Source organism: Notechis scutatus, chromosome 8 (assembly GCF_049901735.1).
Source record: "Notechis scutatus isolate UNSWTSFEM ecotype Mainland chromosome 8, rNotScu1.2, whole genome shotgun sequence".
Lineage (NCBI taxonomy): Eukaryota > Metazoa > Chordata > Lepidosauria > Squamata > Elapidae > Notechis > Notechis scutatus.
The window spans coordinates 5,426,842-5,447,164 of record NC_142016.1 but is presented as its reverse complement, the minus strand read 5'-3'; the positions used below and the strand labels follow the sequence as shown (position 1 = coordinate 5,447,164).

The following is a 20,323-nucleotide window of genomic DNA, read 5'->3' as shown; positions in this document are numbered from 1 at the left end:
TAAACATCTTATAATGTTTTATAAGTCAATAAAAAATGTTAAACTTTAAACTAAACTCCCAGATTCTCAGCTTGCGGCTGAACTTAAAAGTCTTAAAGTTGCCAAGGTTGGAGACCCCTGCTCTAAAAGATCTGTGGACTTCTACTCCCAGAATTCCCCAGCAGTTGTGCCCATGATTCAATTAACAATCGGAAGTAGAACTGCTGGAAGTGTCATTGTAACTTAACATAGTCATGGAATTTTTCACTTTACAACCATGTCCCTTAGCAAGTGAGTTGTTGGGCCCAATTATAGTCATTAACTGAGCACCAGCTGTATTAAAATCCCTCCAAATGGTGAGAAGCAGAAGTAGTAACAGATGTATCCATTTTAATTTTTAATATGGTAAATATCAAAAAATATAACTCTTGTAAACAAAAACTCTTTTGGGATCTTCCAATGATTTTCAAAAGTCAGAAGGCGTCCTGAGAGTAAAGAAAAAAATAAGATCTAGCTATCTTAAAAATCATTGATGCAAAAATGTTCCAATAAGTAGCAAACGTGGCTTTGTATTATGTTAAAGAAAACTGTCTGATGTTTGCCTTAGCATTTATTATCAGTTTTTTATTTTTGCTATTTGAAGGTGTTAAAAATGTAAAACAGTGTAATTATATGGTATATGCAAGGGATAAGCTACAGAGATAAAAAACTATTTTTTATATAAAGTTACAGATATGCCAAAATTATCATTTTGTTCTTAGCATAAATAGCCCATTATCCAAGCCTTTTTCCCCCTTAAGAACAGTTATTTCTCATGCCCAATCGTAAAAGCTCTTATGGTATCTATTTTTCCATATTTATATATGTGGATACCCAAGATAAACCGCACTGTTCAAAATAAGATATAATAGCAAATTTACCTGTCCCTTTGGTCCAGGTTCCCCCAGTTCACCCTAAAAATAAAGAACAAAGAGAAATGTTTTAGCTGAGGGTCCAAATAGGCAAGAGATTTTGAGCCTTCTGGGGAAGAACAATTAACCGGTGGAACGACTTGCCTTCAGAAGTTGAGGATGCTCCATCAACTGGAGGTTTTTAGAGACTGGACAGTCTCTTGTCTGAAATGGTGTAGGGTCTCCTGCTTGAACAGGAGGCTAGACTATAAGACCTCCAAGGTCCCTTCCAACTCTGTTACTCTGTTACTCTATCAAGGAGCTGGCAAATTAAGTCAGCTTCTAAGAATTCCTCTGTGGACAGGGAGAGGACACGGAATCACTCACACTCACTCCAGACATCAGCTCTCCATCAGGAGACTGTAAGACAGTGGTCCCCAGCAGGTTCAGAGCTCTGGGAGCCAAGGGAATAGCCATCTTTGCTCAAACGACAGCCACCCCCTTTGAAAGGATACTGGATTCACCTATTTCCTTTCTTAATCACTTCTGGAAATTGCTCGTTAATCATTTAAGAGGGATGGACTTCAACTCCTGCCTGCTAGCTGGAAAATTCTGGGTGCTGAAAGTCCACTCCTCTTAAAAGGGCTGAGATTAAGAAACTCTGCTGTAGACCATCTCACCTTCTGCCCCTTTCCTCCAGAAAGGCCTTCAACACCAGAATCCCCCTAGGAGGAAAAAAAAGAAGAAGAAGCCATAATAACAACCAGCCCTCTCACGTGATGACCATTGCTACTGCCTTCTCAGGCTGCTCCAGGCAAGGGGGCAGCGCAGTGCAGGTACAGAAAAGGTGCTTTCTCTCTTTGCCCTCCGTCGGCCACCAGCCAACTGAAGGAACTCACTGTGACCAAGCAGAACTGGACCCAACTCCGCTTCACCTGCCCCCCTGCAGCTCCCTCATTTATTTTTGATTTCTGGTTTCCAATTGACCTCACACAAACCAGACAAGGACAGTCAGAGGTACAGATGTGGCCCAGAGGCCATAAAATGCCCAGCTCTGATTTGGAAGGTCCTAGATGAAGAGAGACCCTCTAGATCAGTGGTTCCCAACCTTTTTTTCGCCCCGCACCCCTAAAGAAATTTCACTCGAACCTCGCACCACCTGAAATTTAGACTTTAGGAACTACTGAACGCGTTAAATATATGGTAGGATTGAATCTTTTCAGCTATGTATGTGACGGCCACTAAATAACGATACTTAACTCTAAAATGAAAACAAAGTTAATCCATTGCAAAAGAAAATAAAAATGCCAACTTATAGCCAATATCCTATTATTTACCTGGACTTTTCTTGCACCCCCTGGAATATCGTCTCGCGCCCCCAGGGGGTGCGAGCACCCCAGGTTGGGAAACCCTGCTCTTGCTACTGGAGCAGAGAGAAGATACATCTTAACTATTACGTTTGGAGATAGCTTGACCTCTGGACAGAGACATCCACGGGATCTGATGCTTTAAGTCAACGGAATGAAAATAGCATTGTGGCCATTGCAATGGTTGATTGCGTCCCTTTTATACATGTCGGTCTTTAGATCTGCTGGTGGAACTGATAGGATCAAGCTCATTCAGCCCATTTTTTTGGGGTGGGGGTGTGTGACTAGGTTGAAGGGTGCCCCCTCCTGCTTCATTTCCTTCCCTATCTGAAGAGGAGTCAACAGCAACCTTGAAATTCAGCCATTTTATTGTAAACCAGCAATGTCATTTCAGGATCCTGGGGGGGGGGGGGGGGGGAAGGCAGCAATGGCATGCTGGGAGTGGGGGGCTGCAGGAAGCCCACCTAATCCATATCGTAGAAGCCCATTTGAGCTGCGGTAGACTCGAATAATCATCCGATCGGAGAGAGAGAGAGAGAGAGAGAACGCATTGCTGATATTTTGCAAAAACAGATTCTTAGCTCATCATGCAGATTGCTTGGGAAAAAGACATTTAAAAGCTTCAGAGAAATCCTGTTTTAATAAATGCACCAATAAAAGAAAGCTGGAGGGTTTTTAATCTCACTTCTCAAGATTTTGTATTTTAACCCCGAATTGTTGGTCTTCAAGCTCCTTAAAGGAAGTCCGTGTGAATCTTGCTTCTGTGAACATGCGGTGCAGCTGTGAGAGCTCCATATCGTTTTTCTCCATTATCCCAGGCCATTTAATCTTTCCACTTGCCCACATGCACCGAGACTGTCTGGGCTCATGAAAATCTTTCTGTTTTTCCATATTTATTTCATAGTTATTGGCTAGGCTGCATCTGCTGCTGTTTCTCCATGGATTTCTAAGGATTAATTGTACAACTCTTTGTATGTTTCGTTAGCTGTCCAGGGAATATTTTATGCTGAAGGCACCACCAGAACAAAACTTAAAGAAATAAAATATGATCAAAAGAGTAGGCAATAAATTGCTGATTGCTTTACTAGGGTAGCTGTGTAATAATGATGATTAAAAGGGAAAAATGCAATAGATGTACTTACGATATCGCCTTTGGATCCAATTTTTCCCGGGAAGCCCTACAGAAAGGGAAAGGGAAAAGTATGATAATTTAGAAGACCTGGAATCTATTGCAGCACTTTGTGAAGGTTTTCAACAGGTTTACTCCAGATGGGTTGGGGCAATACAATTCCCAAACTGAATATCCAGGAAAACTAGATAATCTAATCATAACCAATATCATTTGGGAATGTTTAGACTGCAGAAAACCAAATCTGATCCCACAAGGTTCTTGTATTGTTCCTACTATAAGCAATCTAACAATCCAAGTCTCTGTTCTGGGCCACCAATTTTAATGTTATCCAGATCAGGACAAGCCACCTTTCGGCTCATTCAGGGTCTCAGTGAGGAGTAAGTGTATTAAGAATTGCCTTGCAAACCAATACGGTAGTAGTGGTAGGGAATGGTCAGATAAGATAAGGCATAACCTGCAGCTGCATAATGACCGAGCCACGGTGGTGCGATGGTTAGAGTGCAGTACTGCAGGCTACTTCTGCTGACTGCCGGCTGCCTGCAGTTCAACTCTCATCAGGCTCGAGGTTGACGCAGCCTTCCATCCTTCCAAGGTGGGTAAAATGGGGACCCAGATTGTTGGGGGCAATAGGCTGACTCTGTAAACCACTTAGAGAGGGCTGTAAAGCACTGTGAAGCGATATATAAGTCTAAGTGCTATTGCTGTAACTGTAATGTAAGATTAACGTAAGCCTTCTCAGCTAGACCAGGTAAAAAACAACCAGATGAGCTAATTCTACTTTACTGTAAGGCTGCGTAAACAGAATCTTGCAAGTACAAATCACCTTTAGAGCTTGGGAACTTAGGGAGGGTCCCTTCAGACCCTCTTTCTCCACCCATTAATGCAGCTGTGGGTTATTCCCTCTCTTATCTGTTCTCTAGGCAGAGCAGTGCGGTGGCTTAAGAGGTGGAGCTCTCGCCTCACAATCAGGAGGCTGTGAGTTTGATCCTAGGTAGCGGCAGATATTTCTCTCTTTGGGTGCAATGAGTTGCAAACTCTGCATAGGCGCCAGGAAAGGCATCTGGCCAGTAAACTCTCAAGCTCTATTCAGTCGCCCCGACTCCACCCTGATACAAGGGATAAAAGGGTTGTTAAAAGAAAAAGAAAAATCAGCTCTCTTCCCTGTCTGCCAAGGTCATTCTCACACACCATCAGAAGTGGGCAAGGTCACCATTCCCTCCCCCACTTCCCGCCTCACACACACACACACACACACACACAACCTTTTGGAGGGCACCTATATACTGAGAATCAGTAATATGACACATATGAGTGCTATGACCGCAATAACTCTACTGTGCAGCACTCAAAGATCTTCACAATCAAAACATTTTAATTAAATATTTAAAGTGGCCAAAATCTCATTACATTGCCACATCTGATCTGTTCTGTGAGGACATATAAGCTATTATCAAATCTATATTTTTTTTTCTGTTTTCATGAATCAGTTAACATTTTAAACTTCTAGGCGCTTCACAATGCCACATGAAATCATTCAACACTGCTGGAAAAATTTAGCTGCCAGGAAAAACGGGGATTGCAAAGACAAAAATCTTGCAGAGTGTGTGTGGTTTTTTTTTAATCAGAGCTTTTAAATTGACCATTGCTGATCACAGAATTTTGACTTCAAGTCAGGAAGATAAAAATATTACCTTGCTGCCTTTAACTCCTGGGAGTCCTTGTGGCCCTGGAATTCCAGGGGGGCCCTGGTCTCCTTTAGGGCCCTGAAAGGGAAGAGAAAAAAGAAACATGAAATGTGAGGCAGAAAAAAGAGGAATAAAACATACAAACATACCCAAACAGTCTCTTGCTCCTACAATAAAGCCTGAATTTTACACTTCAATAGGTTTAATCAATAAAGGATAATATTTGTAGCTCAGGGTTGAAATGAGGGGTCCTTGGCAGGGATGGGATTCTACCAGTTTGGCCCAGTTTGGCCAAACCGGTAGCTCTGAGGATCATCTGTGAGTGAATCGGTTCGATCCAACGATCAGCTGTTGGGCCCGCCCGCCCGGCTCTATTCTGACCTCTATTTACTGGTTTTCAACCTCACCTGCTTCGCGCGGCATAGTGGATGGCCTCACATCAGCTGTTTAACACACAGGGAGATTGCAGGAGAAGATCAGTATCAAGCCCTTTGCGCCCACGCAAAGTGCGTGCTCACCAAACCAGTTGTTACACCTGTTGCATCGCACGCCTGGTCCTTGGTGCTAAGTTTGGTTGTTTTCTTACAGATGTTTCATGACCCAACTAGTTAACATCATCAGAGCACTTACATATAAATAGAGAGCAAACCCTTCTCCTTTCTACTGGTAATGTTTCCTAGTTTGGGTAATGAAACTTCTGCAAGAAAACAACCAAGCTCAGACAGCACCAAAGACCCGTCAATAGGTTTTGGATGAAGTGGAACAAATTGAGTTTGCCAAAGAACAAATTTTGGTGAATCAGTCCAGATAATGTCTGTAGATTGTGTGTATTTGGATTTAATGCATCTTTTCCTCCCAGTTGGGCCATAAAATCAAAGTTTTACTGTATCTGCAGGCCACAAAAGAATAGTTGGCAAAGATTTTATGTGAAATAGCTTAGCAACTTTCACAGGCTGTCTGAAAGATATACAATTCATAAAAGCAAAGTGTTGTTAATTAAACAGTAATAACTTTTACCCTGCCTGGTGGATACATGCTAAAGCCATAAATTGAGGGTGGGGGAGATAGCTCTGAAATCTGACATGACCAATAGCCCCTCTGCTTTGCATCTTAAATGATATAAAGGATCTAAATTCATTAGATTAAATTAATTAAATTCAATATAAATCTTTGCATTAACCACTGATCATGGCTGGTTTCATTTTTTTTTTCCAAATATAAGGGTGTCCTCAAAGAATAAGATGATTTTTGTCCATTTTTGTTCCATTCAGTTGTATCCAGTTTTGGACAAGTTTCCATAGTTTTCTTGGCAAGGACTTTCAAAATTGGTTTGCCATTGCCTTCTTCCTAGGTTTGAGAGAAAGTGACTGGCTGGCCCAAGGTCATCTAGCTAGACATGTGCCTAAGGCAGAACTAGAATTCACAGACTCCCAGTTTCTGACCTGATGCCTTCACCACTACACCATATAAATCATATCCTTACAATTTATATGGACTGTTTCCTAGTATGATTTGATGGCTTATTGTACCCTATTGACTATCATTAAGTGTTGTACCTGATGATTCTTGATGAATGTATCTTTTCTTTTTATGTACACTGAGAGCATTTGCACCGAAGACAAATTCCTTGTGTGTCCAATCACACATGGCCAATAAAAGAATTCTAATTCTAATTCTTCTTCTACACCAAACAGGCTCTCTTTTCATTGGGTTAAAGAAAGCTAAACAATTAGCAAAGTGTCCTTGCCTTAAATAGAACTGGCCCCACCATGAGGCAATTTGGCACAGATGATTGACATAGGCTGTATCCACCTTATTTACAAAAAAATATTTCATCCATGGCAATAAGAAAGGACAAAGAAAAAAATGACCATCCAATTGCTTAAGGAGTTTAACTTCCCAAGGATCTCTGTTTCCTTCTTGGCAGGAAGAAAAAGGGGATCTGTTTGGATCCAAGGGTTCATACTCACCCCTTTTCCCTGTGGACCTGGAGGTCCCGTAGGCCCCCTCTCACCCCGATCTCCCTGCAAAAGAGAGGATGGAAGATCAGGTGGTCACAGGCAGAAGGAATAACCTTGAGGAACAGGAGGAAGAGCTGCAACCAAGACAATAGTCAGATAAGGAAAACTCTGAATGTGGGCTGGAACTGTAATAGCAGTAGCACTTAGATTTATATACCGCTTCACAGTGCTTTACAACCCTCTCTAAGTGGTTTACAGAGTCAGCCTCTTGCCTTCAACAATTTGGGTCCCCATTTTACCAACCTCGGAAGGATGGAAGGCTGAGTCAACCTTCAGACTGGTGGGATTTGAACTGCCAAATTGCCAGCAGTCAGCAGAAGTAGCCTGAAGTACTGCACTCTAACCACTGCGCCACCAAAGTTCATCTACGTAAGTGACTCAGACAAGCCCCTCCTTTGCTCTCAAAAATAGAGGGGGAACCACATTCAGCCTTGCAAGGTTCTCTTTCTGTAACTTGATAATAAAATTAGTTACAGCATTGACAGGCATGACTTCCTAGTTGAGTCTACATTGAAAGAATGAATCAGGAGGTCTGATTCGCCATTCACTCTCAGTTTTCCACATAAAACAGGGGTTCAGGAACCCGAGTTCCCCAAAAAGGTGGAACTACACCTTCCAGAAGGCCCAGCCAATATGAGCCATGATGAGAGAGGCCAAAAGTTGCCATTCAATCATTGAAGGACCATTGTAACTCACAGTAACTCCAGCCTGAACAGAAGATCAGGATTTCAAAAAAAAAAGAACACTGTATCTTAAGAGGAGAGGATGGATCGCTTCTCAAAAGTCTTAGAAAAAAAAATCAGACTTTTTTTGTGGAAAATTAAACAGACAACTGAAACTGAAATCCACTCTCTCTCATCCACATGATGGAAGAAAGACCTCACCTCACAGGGGAAATTTTGGAATGTTAGAATAGTAGAGTTGTAAGTTGTAGGAATTGTAAGCCTACGATTCTTTGCAGACTCACTTTCACACCAGCGATGCCTTGAAGACCCACTGCTCCTGCTGGACCCGGCTCTCCCTAAAAGAGGCGGTGAAGAACAAAATAAAAAAAAATAATGTAGCATTTTGCTGCAAAAACCTGTGGCAGGAAGGAATAAATACGGAACCAAAGAACAACGTGCATGCTATGAAAGTAAGTCAAAGTTACTTATTGACATGGGATTTGTTCAGCTCCCCCAAAAGTGGCCTTTGCTGGCTTGCTTGTATTATTTCATAGGGCAATGCTTCCCCCTCCTGGCAGCAACTGAAGCAGGCATCATAGCCTTTCTTTGGAGGGGGAATTTGAAATAACCAGCAAAATGCCAGATGGAGCTTGGGACTTTCTCCCCAGACAGGGAATTGTTCCAATTCCAAGAATTTATTTCTTGAATTTCTTTATTTCTATATTTATAGACAAGAAAGGTGACTTGAAAGATGTCTTTGGAAAATAAACATTTAGCTGGCTAAATGACTTGGATAATTCTTAAGGAGACACCACCAGTTGGTAGAATCCATTGTAAAGGGCAGCTATATTAAAAACCCTTCTACCCCCTTACCCCTGCTGCCCCCTCCTCCTCTTCCTCCTCCTCTCTCCTAAAAGACTCAATAAGTGGGTAAAAAAGTCCAATCTGGAAAGCAGCTTAGTGGGGCAGGGAGGGAATGGGGATTTTGCAGTATTATCCTTCCCCTGCCACGCCCACCAAGCCACGCCCACCAAGCCACGCCCTCAGAACCAGTAGTAAAAAAAATTGATTCCCACCACTGGTGTAACCGATTGAACAACTGCATTGATTCACTTAACAACCATGGCAAGAAAGACTGTAAAATGAGGAAAATTCACTGAACAGGTGTCTTGCTTAGCAACAGAAATTTTGGGCTCAATTGAAGCCGTAAGTCGAGGACTACCTGTATTAAGAATGTTTTAAAATGCCTGAATGAAAGTAATGGCAGATCACTTATCCTTACAACGAAAGAGACTTCCTGCCTTAGATCCTCTCTTAGCCAGCCAGTCTGAACTTCTGTATTTTTTTTTTCTCCTTTTTTTTTCAACTTTACTATTCCCATATTATTTGCAATATGGAAAAAAAAAAAATTGCAGAATGCCTTGGCCTTGCAGATCCATTTAAGTAGCAGCAAGCTTCAATTTTCCTGGGGAAATATGATTTTGACCACTTCAAGGGGTTCAGAACCCCAAAGCTTTATGGCAGATGTGGGCGATGCCCTCTGAAAAGGCAGGGAGGTCTCCAGGGGCCCCCTTCACCTTCTTCAGGGGCCTCTGAGCTACCACTGCACCAGCAGACACCATCTTCGCTTTCGTGACCATGAGCTGCAACCTGGAAACGGTGAGATGGAGGGACAATGAATTGTTTTGGGCATCATCTTGCTTTTTAAAAAAAGGATGAATAATGCAAAAAAAAAATGGGGGGAGGGGCAGATATAGGAAACAAGAAAGGTAATGAAAAGTACATTTTTTCAATGCTCTCCAAACTGAGGTTGATAGAAGAGAGAAAGAGATGGAAATCCTCTTGTACTTACAATTTTTCCAGATGGCCCAGGTAAACCTGATGGACCACGTGTTCCTCGTTCTCCCTAGGAAGACATTAAGAAGAGAATATGCCTATAAGCCAATCCCAGTCCATCAGAAGTGCACGGAGGAGGTAAAATAAGCTAATAATTCAAGTAACAAGAACAGGAAGAGGCTCAAGTCCATACCTTTTCGCCAGGACCACCTTTGCTCCCAGGAGTGCCTGGCAAACCCTTTGGGAGACAAGAATACATCAGAATTAGAACAGAGCTGCAAGGGACCTTGGAGGTCTTCTAGTCCAGCCCCCTGCTCAAGCAGGAGAATCTATACCATCTCACACAAGTGACTGTTCAGTCTCTTCTTAAAAACCTCCAGTGATGGTGCACCCACGATTTCTGGAGGGAAGCCGTTCCACTGGTTAATTTTCCTCCATTCGGAAGTTTCTCCTCAATTCCAGGTTGCTTCTTTCCTTGATTAGTTTCCATCCATCATTTCTTGTCCTGCCCTCTGGTGCTTTTGAAAATAAATTGACCCCCCAGCCTCTCAAATATTGGAATACTGCTAGCATGTCCCCCCCCCTTAATTATGTCCTTCCATAATTTGGAGAAAAAATCCAAATTATTTGCCCTACATCCATTCTTCCTATAGGATGATTCCTTCAATGATCTGGTTGTAGAGAAGCTTATTGTAAACTCCAGAATATTTCTAAGAGTAGGGCATTGTTGCAAAATAGTATTAGATGGCAAGCTCAGCTAAAGAATACTAAAGAATACTAAAGAATAGTGCCCTGGGATGTCCCCGTAACTTGACTCCTGGTAACTACTTTGACAAGTCCCTGCAGTTTTCCTGGCAAGATTTTTGAAGTGGTTTGCCAATGTTTCCTTCTTAGGACTGAGAGAGGGTGGCTGGCCTGAGGCTTTGTGCCCAAGGTAGATGGTCTCCTGGTTTCTAGTCCAGGGTCATCATCACTACACCAAACTGACTGCTGCCTTCAAGTCAATCTTGACTTCTGGTGTCCACATCAGGGGTGTTCCAACCTTGGCAACTTTAAGACTTGTGGACTTTAACTCCCAAAATTCCCCCTGGCTACCTGGGAAATTCTGGAAGTTGAAGTCCGTAAGTCTTAAAGTGGCAAAGGTAGGGCACCCTAGATCCACACGAACAAATTCCTATAGTTTTCTTGGCAACATTTTCAGAAAGTCTTTTTCTCTTGCAGGGGTGAGGGAAAGGAGCTGGACGAAGGTCATCTGTGTGGTTTCCATGTCTAAGACAGAAGGTTTTGGTTTTTTAATTCCAGTTATTTTAATTACTCCACTAACTGTCCTCTTGCAATGCCCTGACATCGTTTTAGAAACTCTGCCAGCCTGGGAAAATAAGTGATGTTTTGAAATTCAGCAACAATTACAGACGCAATTATTTCTCTGAACACAAGTGGCTCTCTTGTTCTATTGGAAAGAACCCACTTCTGTAGCAATTCCCAACAATTCCCCATTCATCTGTCCTTTTTCACTTTTGGGAAAAGGTTCCCTGAACCTTTCCATAATACATAATTTTCTCATTACATTTCCAATTTACAGTGATTACAATTTGGGCAGGTACCAGTCTGTGTTTAATAAAAACCTGGTGATTTTCTTTCAGAGGAGGCTTCAAGGGTTTTTTTGGAGGTGGGGGGGTTGGGCTGTTTTTTTTTTTTTTTTTTTTTTTGGTTTGGAGGAAAATCAAACAGCAGGTGTTTGATTTTAAACGTTGGCAGAATGCAGGTCTAGTTTTGGGTGATGATGAAACAGAATTTGTTCCGTTTTGGAACAACAAAATACTTACAGCCACTCCTTTGTGTCCCAGGGGCCCTGGAAGGCCTGGTTGACCCACACTTCCCTAGATGGCAAAAAAGATAAGGAAATGAGGAAAGATGCAAAGAGAACAGCAAGTACAAGTATGGTTCTCTACTTACTTACATCCATTCATTTAATGACCCTTCAAAATTGCAACGGCACTGATAAGTGACCATTTTTCACACTTACGACCGTTGCAGAATCCCCATGGCCACATGAACAAAATTCAGACACTTAGCAACCGGCTCATATTCATGACATTTGCAGTGTCCTGGGATCAGGTGATCCCCTTGTGCGACCTTCTGACAAGCAAAGTCAATCGGGAAGCCACTTAACGACCATGTGACTAGCTTAACTGCAGTGATTCACTCAACCACTGTGGCAAGAAAGCTCGTAAAATGGGACAAAACTCAGTCAACAATCGTCTTGCTTAGCACTGTTGTTTAGCAAATTGTTGCTCAATTTTGGGGGTAAGTCGAGGATTCTCTGTGTTAGCTACCAGACAGATTTCCTTTCTTTGAAACAGAAAGAACTTACTGGAACTAAATTTGAAACGGAATATCCCAGCCTGTAGATCTGACTACCTGCCTAAAGCAGAACACAGATAGTCCTCAACGTACGACCATTTGTTTAGTGACTGCTCAAAGATACGATGGCACTGAGAAAAATGACTTACAAATTGGCCCTCGCACTTACAACCGTTGCAGCGTCCACACGGTCACATGATCAACATTTGGGCCTATGAAAACCGGCGTGTATTTACATCCACTGCGGAGTCCCAGGGTCATGGGGATCCCCGTTTGTAACCTTCCCAGGGGACTTTTAACAAGCAAAGTCAATGGGTGAAGGCAGATCCATTTAATGACTGCATTGGAAAAGGTTGTAAAATTGGAAGCAGTCAAGTAGCAGTCACTCACTTAAGGACCGCCTTGCTTAGTGACAGAGCTCTAGTCCCCATTGTGGTTGTAAGTTGAGGAATACCTGTCAAGTGGATTGATTCCTTCTATGATTTTAACATTAGACAGAGTTGAGGCAGGCTAAAAATTCCATTCCCCTTCTTTGCTTTCACATCTTGTGTGATATCTCCCTTGGATAACTCCTCAGATTCTTCTTCGGAGGTGGGCTTCAGAGAAGACGAGCTCATTCTCTGCACGTTAGGAACTGAGTTAATCAATGACTCTGAACAGCCAGCCGAAAGAGATTTATAGGGGGCTTCAGCTAGTGACAGCTTGCAGGAGCAGACGGTCAGTGAAGAAGAGGAGAAGAAGGAGCTGCCTTCTGTGGGGGATCCAAGAGCACGCAGGGCAGAGAAAAGACAAGAGCAATGGAGATCTGCCAGATTATTCAGGAGAAGGCCACATCCTTCTTGATGGGCTGCACTGAAAAGTTATTTATCACAGCAGACAGAGGGAGGCATTGCTGGGAAATGTTTGCTTTGTGGCTGTATGTGTTTGTTTCTGGTGTTTTCTGCTTGACTTTTTGCCTTGAAGACTCTGAACTTTTTTTACCAAGTGAGCTCTTGTGGGTGTATTACATTTCGGCCTGGTGGATTTAAGATGGTTTGGTGGACTTATTTATTGCAGCAACTTTCCATTATTTTATGGACTATTGGCCACTGCCTGGTGGACTAACCTTGTCTTGCTTGTGGCTAGATTTATTTGGGGCAGTTCTGAGGCTGGGTGAAGGGAACTGCCGGGGAACATCAATGGGACCACACTTACATGTATGTGTGGGACAGCACATCTTGCTGGCTCAGATCCAGTTTTGTTATCAACCACCATTCCAAGTTTTTTCCCTCACCACTTACACAAAGGACTTCTGTTTCCTAAGTGCAAAACTTCATTCTGTGTTTTACAGTCCATTTCATTCATCTATCAACACTGTTTTGAATCAAATTCCATTTCTAGCATCTAAGGTATAATCTAATTCATCAGACACATCTCTCCTGCAGATCAATAAACAATCCACCCACTTCATCAACCAAGGTGTTAATAGAAATGTTGAACAAGCGAAAAGAAAGGCTAAATTGCACCCTGAGACAAATGTTGGCCCAAAATTATGTTTTTTACACCCCCTATTCCTCTCTTGCCATCTACAGTATTCTAACAATTACATTAAAATGTTAATTTTAATAGGGTTATGGTTATGTTAGTTCCATTAAATTAGTAGTTACGTTGCCTTATGAGTCTTAAGACATCTGAAACATCTTACATGTTACAGTCATGGCAATCTCTGGCTATTCCTGGTTGATTTCAAAAAGCTTACCAGGATCAACCAGTGTCACACATCTGAAGGATTACAGAGGTATAGACTACCTAGGAAGTTGAAAAGCATCTTAGGAGAATGATGTGGCAACCTACTTCAGGCTCATTTCCGAAAAAACCATCATAGGTGACTATCTCCCTGAAGTCATCTAGAATCAAACTGGATCAGCGAATGACTTATTCATCTCCAGGGACATAAAGTTGGGGAACGTCTGGGTTTCCCAGGTCAGGGACTGGTTCCCTGATCAGGGGAACACAAGAAATTCTGTTCCAAACTCTTAGCTTGCAGCCCCAGTTCTGGTGGCCCTAAAAAAATGACTTCCCCCATTTCATCTCTGGATATTATCTCCCCTAGGTAAAAGTGGGCTAATGGAAGGGGTGGTCAAAAGAGTCAAGGCAGCACCCATACCGATACGGTTATGGTGGTTCTCCATCCAGATGTGCTGCTATTGACCCAACTCAGCTTTTTGAGATCAACCATGAATAGCCAGATGTTGCACTTCTTGAATGCATCTTCTTACCTTCACCCCCGGAGTCCCAGGAAATCCAGGTTTGCCATCAATCCCAGGAAGCCCCTAGAAGGAAAACAAAAAGTTATTTCTGACCTCTAATGGACAATTAAGCCAGTTTCCCTATGTGATTATTCCCAAATCTGGCTGGGCTGGAAAGAACTTGTACTCACCCGTGTTCCTTTGGGGCCCATTTCACCCTGAGCACCACTGAAACCACGAGGACCCTCAAAAAGAAGAAAGCAAAAGCTCTGTTAATATACCAACATACCATCACGAATAACAGAATAACAAAGTTGGAGGTCTTCTACTACATTCAAGCAGGTCACCCTATATATCAGTGGTGCTAAACTTTTTGGGATCCTGTGCCAAAAATTGTGTGCACACTTGCTCGCACTCACATGCCAGCACCCAGAAGGCAATGTGCACCCCACGCCCCCTACACATACGCATGTAATCCCCACCCACCCCCGCCATCCCCTTACCTGCACTGCGCCTCACAGCTGATTTTCAGCCAGTTTGAGGCCTTTTTCGGCCTGCCAAAGGCTTGCAGAAGGTTTCTGCAGGCTTCTGCAGGCTTTGCAGGCTGAAAACTAGCCCCGTTTCATCACTTCTGGTATTTTCGGAAAAACAGGAAGTGACCAAAATGAAGTGAGACTAGTTTTTGGCCTGCAAAACCTGTAGAAGCCCTCCTCAAGTCTTTGGGAGGCTGAAAAAGGCCTCAAACCGGCCGAAAATCAGCTGTGAGATGCATGCATGCCCAGTGAAGTAAGTTTGCCTGCAGCTCATGTGTTGGCACAAATGGTTCTGCGTGCCACCTGTGCCATAGGTTCGCCATCATGGCTATATACCATTGACAAGTACTAACAAGTACATGAGAAGTGCTAAGTCCAGGAAATCATCTGAACACTAACCTCCCAAGTTCACAGCTTTAAGAAAACCAAAGGTTGCTTCATGAGTCAAGGCCTCAGAACATACAAGCAACCTTGGACTGGGCTAATTCTTGGATGGGAGACCACTCAAACATCCCAGGACTGTAGATCCAGATTGGGAAGTCAAAGAAGCCTCAGCTCTGAAACTCTAACCCTATTTTTCAGCTTTATTTACATCAATATGTAATTCCAAAAATAAATGGGGAAGAGTTATTTCTTACGGAAGACTATTCAAGACAGACTCTTCCCTGCAAGAAATACTCTTCTCCATTTATTTTTGGAGTTACTTATTAAAGTAAATAAAGCTGATGCATTCAGTGGATTAACATATGTGGGTATTTGATGTGCCAATGGAAAAGCTTGCCCTCGGAAGTTGTGGGAGCACCATCACTTGAGACTTTCAAGAAGAGATTGGACTGCCATTTGTCAGGGTCTCCTTCTTAGGCAGGGGATTGGATTAGATGACCTACAAGGTCCCTTCCAACTCTGATTATCTTTATCTGAATATTCAAGAAATACTCTCCTGCGAGTTCCTTGAAAAGAGAAGGAAGTAGAATTGGTGCATCTAATACCCACACATATTAATCCACCGAGTGGTGGGAGTTATTCAGTTCTCCCCAAGAATGGAGAAGGCACAAATGCATTAAATACATTAAATAAATATATGCATTAAATATATATAAATATATCCTTGACAGGCAATGTATGACGGAACAGTTATCACACGAGTAACCTAACTTTATGACCTTTTTTGCAGTTGGTGGTTAAACAAATGTGGTAGTCATAAAGCAGCCACAGTGGTTTGTTAAGTGAACACAGCAGTCATTAAGCGAACCAATGGTTTGCTGTAGGCAGAGTTTTGCCAAAAATTGAAGTATGCAGCTTTTTCCCTTAAAACAGTCCTAAAACGCAGCCCCACAAGACTGTGAGTCATTGTAAACCGTCCTACAGCAGCCCATGTTGCTGAGTGCCCAAAGTTCGTTCATGTGAACGTGGAGCATCAGAACTTCAGAACCTGGTCATAAGCTCCTTTTGGGGTCAACTCGAGAACCCCCTGTTGTAAGGTACCGCTGGTGCTTTCTGTATGGCGTTCCACTTTTCAAAGATTTAATGCAATGCTTCCAGGGGAAAAAATACTCACAATTTCTCCCTTCTCTCCAACTTGTCCTGGGGGACCCCTGGGGCCATCTTCACCCTAAATCATGATTACAGAGAAAACAATAAATAGAACTGTCTATGTAACAGGATTAACCTGAGCAAATCCATCTTGGCTGTATCCACTCAATATGCCTATTAATGGGCTAATTGCAAACCAGTGACTACCTTTATATAACACACCAGTCTGGGCTAATGTTAAGCACAGGTGGGTTCTTTGGGGCTTCGTGTGATGCAGGAACTGGGGTTCCTGGGGCCTCCATAGAATAATCCCAGCACATCTGAAAAAGCTGCCAGGTGAGGAAAAATGGAAGCAATCTGGAGCCCCATTACTCTTAAATTCTGAAAGTGAGAGAAAATGTATGGCTAAGGCGTGGGTAGCACTGGAGACAGAGCCAGTTAATTTCGGGTGCTGTAACCTTGAGAGCTGCAGATCAAGAAATCCATTGCTCCAATCTTACCTTAATCTTAAAATTGCTTAAGCATCCAATATTCTCTAAGAGTCACATTTACAGGGTGTAATGAATGTTGATCATCAGGTTTTATTGTGGGTATAGAAGGGTGTTTTAGGGTGGAAATTCTCAGGATCAGAATCGCCTCCAAATTCAAAATGCCACCATGAAAGGATTAGGGATTGATTGATTGATTGATTGATTTCTTCCTTCCTTCCTCCCCACTTCCTTCCTTCCCTCCCTCCCTCCTCCCTTCCTCCCTCTCCTTCCTTCCCTTTTCCACTCTTCCTCTTCCCTTCCCTTCCCTTTCCTCTTCCAAGGATCACAGGTTTGAACCAATTACCAAAATTATCTTTAGCATCCCTTGTGAATCCATCTGAGAAGTTCTTCCTGGCAGCCAACCTCCTTACAGCAAGCCAGGCAGGATGCAGGGAAATGAACATAAACCACATTTCTTTCAAGGGAAATGTCACACCTTGTTATTTTTTTCCTCCTTATCTAAATAATTTCACCCAGGAAAACCAGAGAGGCAGTTCTCTTCCCTGAACATTACTAGCCCCATGAGGCTGGGTAATTAATGAGAAATTAGACATGAGCATAAAAGAGAAAGAAATTACCCGGGGACCAACAGCTCCAATACTCCCAGTCATGCCTTTGTAACCTTGAGGACCCTAAAAAAAGAAAACAAACAAAAAGGGAAATCTCACCCTGTTGAATCTCAGTGTCAAACCAGGAAGGATGGGCAACTCCTCTGCACCTCATCCATCCGGAAGGGATCTTCTCTAAAAGCTTGTCAGAATTTGATCTAAGTCTGCTTTAGTCTAGCATTGTCAGGCTCAAGAAACCAAGACTAAGCTCAATGTGTGGTTCGGCATAGCTTCTTTCTTGCTGTTCCTCAAGAGGTAGGAATCTTGCAGACTTTAAGGAGGATCTTTAGCTCTTTGGCCCTTCCCTCTTGCAATCCGTTGCCATTAAGACACAACGGTTGCAATTCGTGTAATTTGTCTTCTTCCCCGTCACCTCTAAGCAGGACGGGAAACAAACTAAGCAAGGAGAGAAGAACCTAGAACTAAGGAGAAAATCCCTAACTATGAGGACAATTAACCAGTGGAACAACTTGCCTCCAGAAGTTGTAAAACGCTCCATCACTTTGAGGCTTTCAAGAAGAGACTGGACAGCCATTTATCAGAAATAGTATAGCTCTTCTGTGACAGCAGAGGGTTGGCCTAGATGACCTCTAAGGTCCCTTCCAATTCTGTTACTGTTCCCTTACCACCAGAGGTGAGGTGAGCCTCTATTCTTTTGACCTTCAGAAAGAGTGCCAAGCCGTGGCTCTGCCAATTGGCACAGGGATTGAAGAGTGTTAAGGCAACCCTGGGAATGTTGATGTTGTAAGTATGTTCTCTCCACCGTTTTAAATTTTAATACCATAACCCTACCTTTTAATTCTATTTCTGACTTGGTTAATTGCTGCCCAGAGTCACTTAAGTGAGATGGGGGGCATAGAAATTGATGGATGAATGAACTGGATCTTACCATGCCCTTATTTAAACACATAAGGCTCAGAGTCTTCTACTCCATATTTACTCTGGTGAACTCGGTGGACCTGAGAGCAAGTGATGGGCACAAAATCATTCAGGAAGCTTCTAAAGAAAACCAAGCTCAGATAATTTGAAGAAGAGAGAGAGACTGCAATTCTTACTCTCCAGATCAACCCTGTCTCTTGGGAAACAAAAGTCCCATCGTGAAAATTTATTTGGATTCAGAAGATTTAATATGTGAGGAATTGTACAGAAGGAAAACAAGTAGACCTGGGGAGGGAGCATGATTGAGGTGTAGGGCTTCAATTCTCGTTAACTCCAGATGGCTGACTGGGAATGATGGAAAATAATGCCCAACATTTGTTGAGAGCCCCATGCTAAATTTTGATGTTACTAGTAGACTATGCTTCCTTTACTGAGATTCGGGGAACTAGACTGACCACCTGCATAGAACAGGACTTGGTCAAGACATGGAAGGTAATGTGAGATCGTTTATGCTCTCTGAGCTTGGTTGTTTTGTTTCAGAAGTTTCCATTACCCAACTAGGTCACATCGTAAGTGCTTCATCTGTCAGCCCTTCACTGGCAGCTCAAGCTACTATTACAACAGTATATAGTCTATAGTATAAACAGGAAACAAATGCCAGACTCATTAGTACTGATGATGTTACCTCCATGGGTAATGAAATGGCTGTAAGAAAATAACCTAGCTCAGAAAGCACCAAGGACAACTCAGTTCAATCCTGAGCTAGAAATATTCTCTTCTAATAAGAATATAATAATAAGAATATAATAAGAATATAAGTGCTAGAGCCCACTGTAACTACATAGCCAAAAAGGCGTTAAGAGTTGTTAACCTAATCTTATGTCGCTTTTTCTCTGGTAATATTACACTAATAACTAGAGCATACAAAACATTTGCTAGACCAATACTCGAATACAGCTCATCAGTCTGGAACCCACATTACGTATCTGATACTAACACAGTTGAGAAAGTCCAGAAATATTTCACAAGAAGAGTTCTCCACTCCTCTACTCGTTGCAGAATACCTTATGCCACCAGACTCGAAATTGTAGACCTAGAAAATCCTAGAACTACGCCGCCTTCGGTCCGATTCAAGTATAGTATATAAAATCATACATTGCAATGTCCTACCTGTCAATGAATACTTCAGCTTCAACCATAACAACACAAGAGCAAACAACAGATACGAACTCCAGGTTAATCGCACCAACCTTGATTGCAGGAAATACGACTTCAGCAACAGAGTGGTCAATGTCTGGAATACTCTACCTGACTCTGTGGTTTCTTCCCCAAACCCCAAAAACTTTAACCTTAGACTGTCTACTATTAACCTCACCCTTTTCCTAAGAGGTCTGTAGGGGGCATGCATAAATGTACCAACATGTCTACCGTCCCTGTCCTATTGTTTCTTTTATTTATTTTTATTTTTCTTATATGTATCCATGTATTCATAACTATGTTTTTACTTATACCTATTATCTTGTAAGCAATTGACAAAAATAAAAAAATAAATAAATATATGAAATCTGAAGGAACTTGGGGTCAGGTGACTTGAAAGATTATTTCTTCATTACAGGCCTGCTGAACCACTAAGACCAAAGAAAACTTTAAGGATGGCACCAATCTTACAAGACATTTACATGGAAATTACTACTAGATATCTATTTTGGTTACTTCCTCTGGGCTCTGACATATGCTAACCCTTCTTACCCCCGTTATATTTTCAATGTCTCTTCAAGATATCCCTCTTAACTCACACTGCTCCTAGATCTGACATGTTTCATTCTTTTTATCCATTTTCATTCATATTTATTAAATGAATGGTTTTCTCAATGTCCTGGTAGAATAATCAATAGGTGGAATTTGCGGGTCTCAGAAATTAAAGCAGGACTGGACCCAGCTATATTTGAACAAGAAATGAGTAGGAGCCAATGGGATGTTAGCTAGACCAGGAAGTTTAAAAAACTATTGCTGAGAAACCTGCAGGGAACTGTTCCTGTAGCCACCAGCTGAACGTGACTCAAGGGAATCTTT

The 20,323-nt window shown here is 42.3% G+C and overlaps 1 protein-coding gene across 1 annotated transcript in view; it reads right to left on the bottom strand.

The window, feature by feature from the left end:
• The window catches only part of COL9A2 (collagen type IX alpha 2 chain), a 57,929-nt gene that overhangs the window by 10,187 nt on the left and 27,419 nt on the right, over positions 1–20,323 (bottom strand). Inside the window, exons 15-27 of the mRNA XM_026673665.2 lie at positions 17,342–17,395; positions 16,259–16,312; positions 14,359–14,412; positions 14,198–14,251; positions 11,402–11,455; positions 9,769–9,813; positions 9,592–9,645; positions 8,042–8,095; positions 7,024–7,077; positions 5,060–5,131; positions 3,379–3,414; positions 1,550–1,594; positions 900–932 (exon numbers count right to left, since the gene is read on the bottom strand). Coding sequence (XP_026529450.2) covers positions 900–932; positions 1,550–1,594; positions 3,379–3,414; positions 5,060–5,131; positions 7,024–7,077; positions 8,042–8,095; positions 9,592–9,645; positions 9,769–9,813; positions 11,402–11,455; positions 14,198–14,251; positions 14,359–14,412; positions 16,259–16,312; positions 17,342–17,395 — 663 coding nt within the window. The remainder of the gene's footprint in view (positions 1–899; positions 933–1,549; positions 1,595–3,378; positions 3,415–5,059; positions 5,132–7,023; positions 7,078–8,041; positions 8,096–9,591; positions 9,646–9,768; positions 9,814–11,401; positions 11,456–14,197; positions 14,252–14,358; positions 14,413–16,258; positions 16,313–17,341; positions 17,396–20,323) is intronic.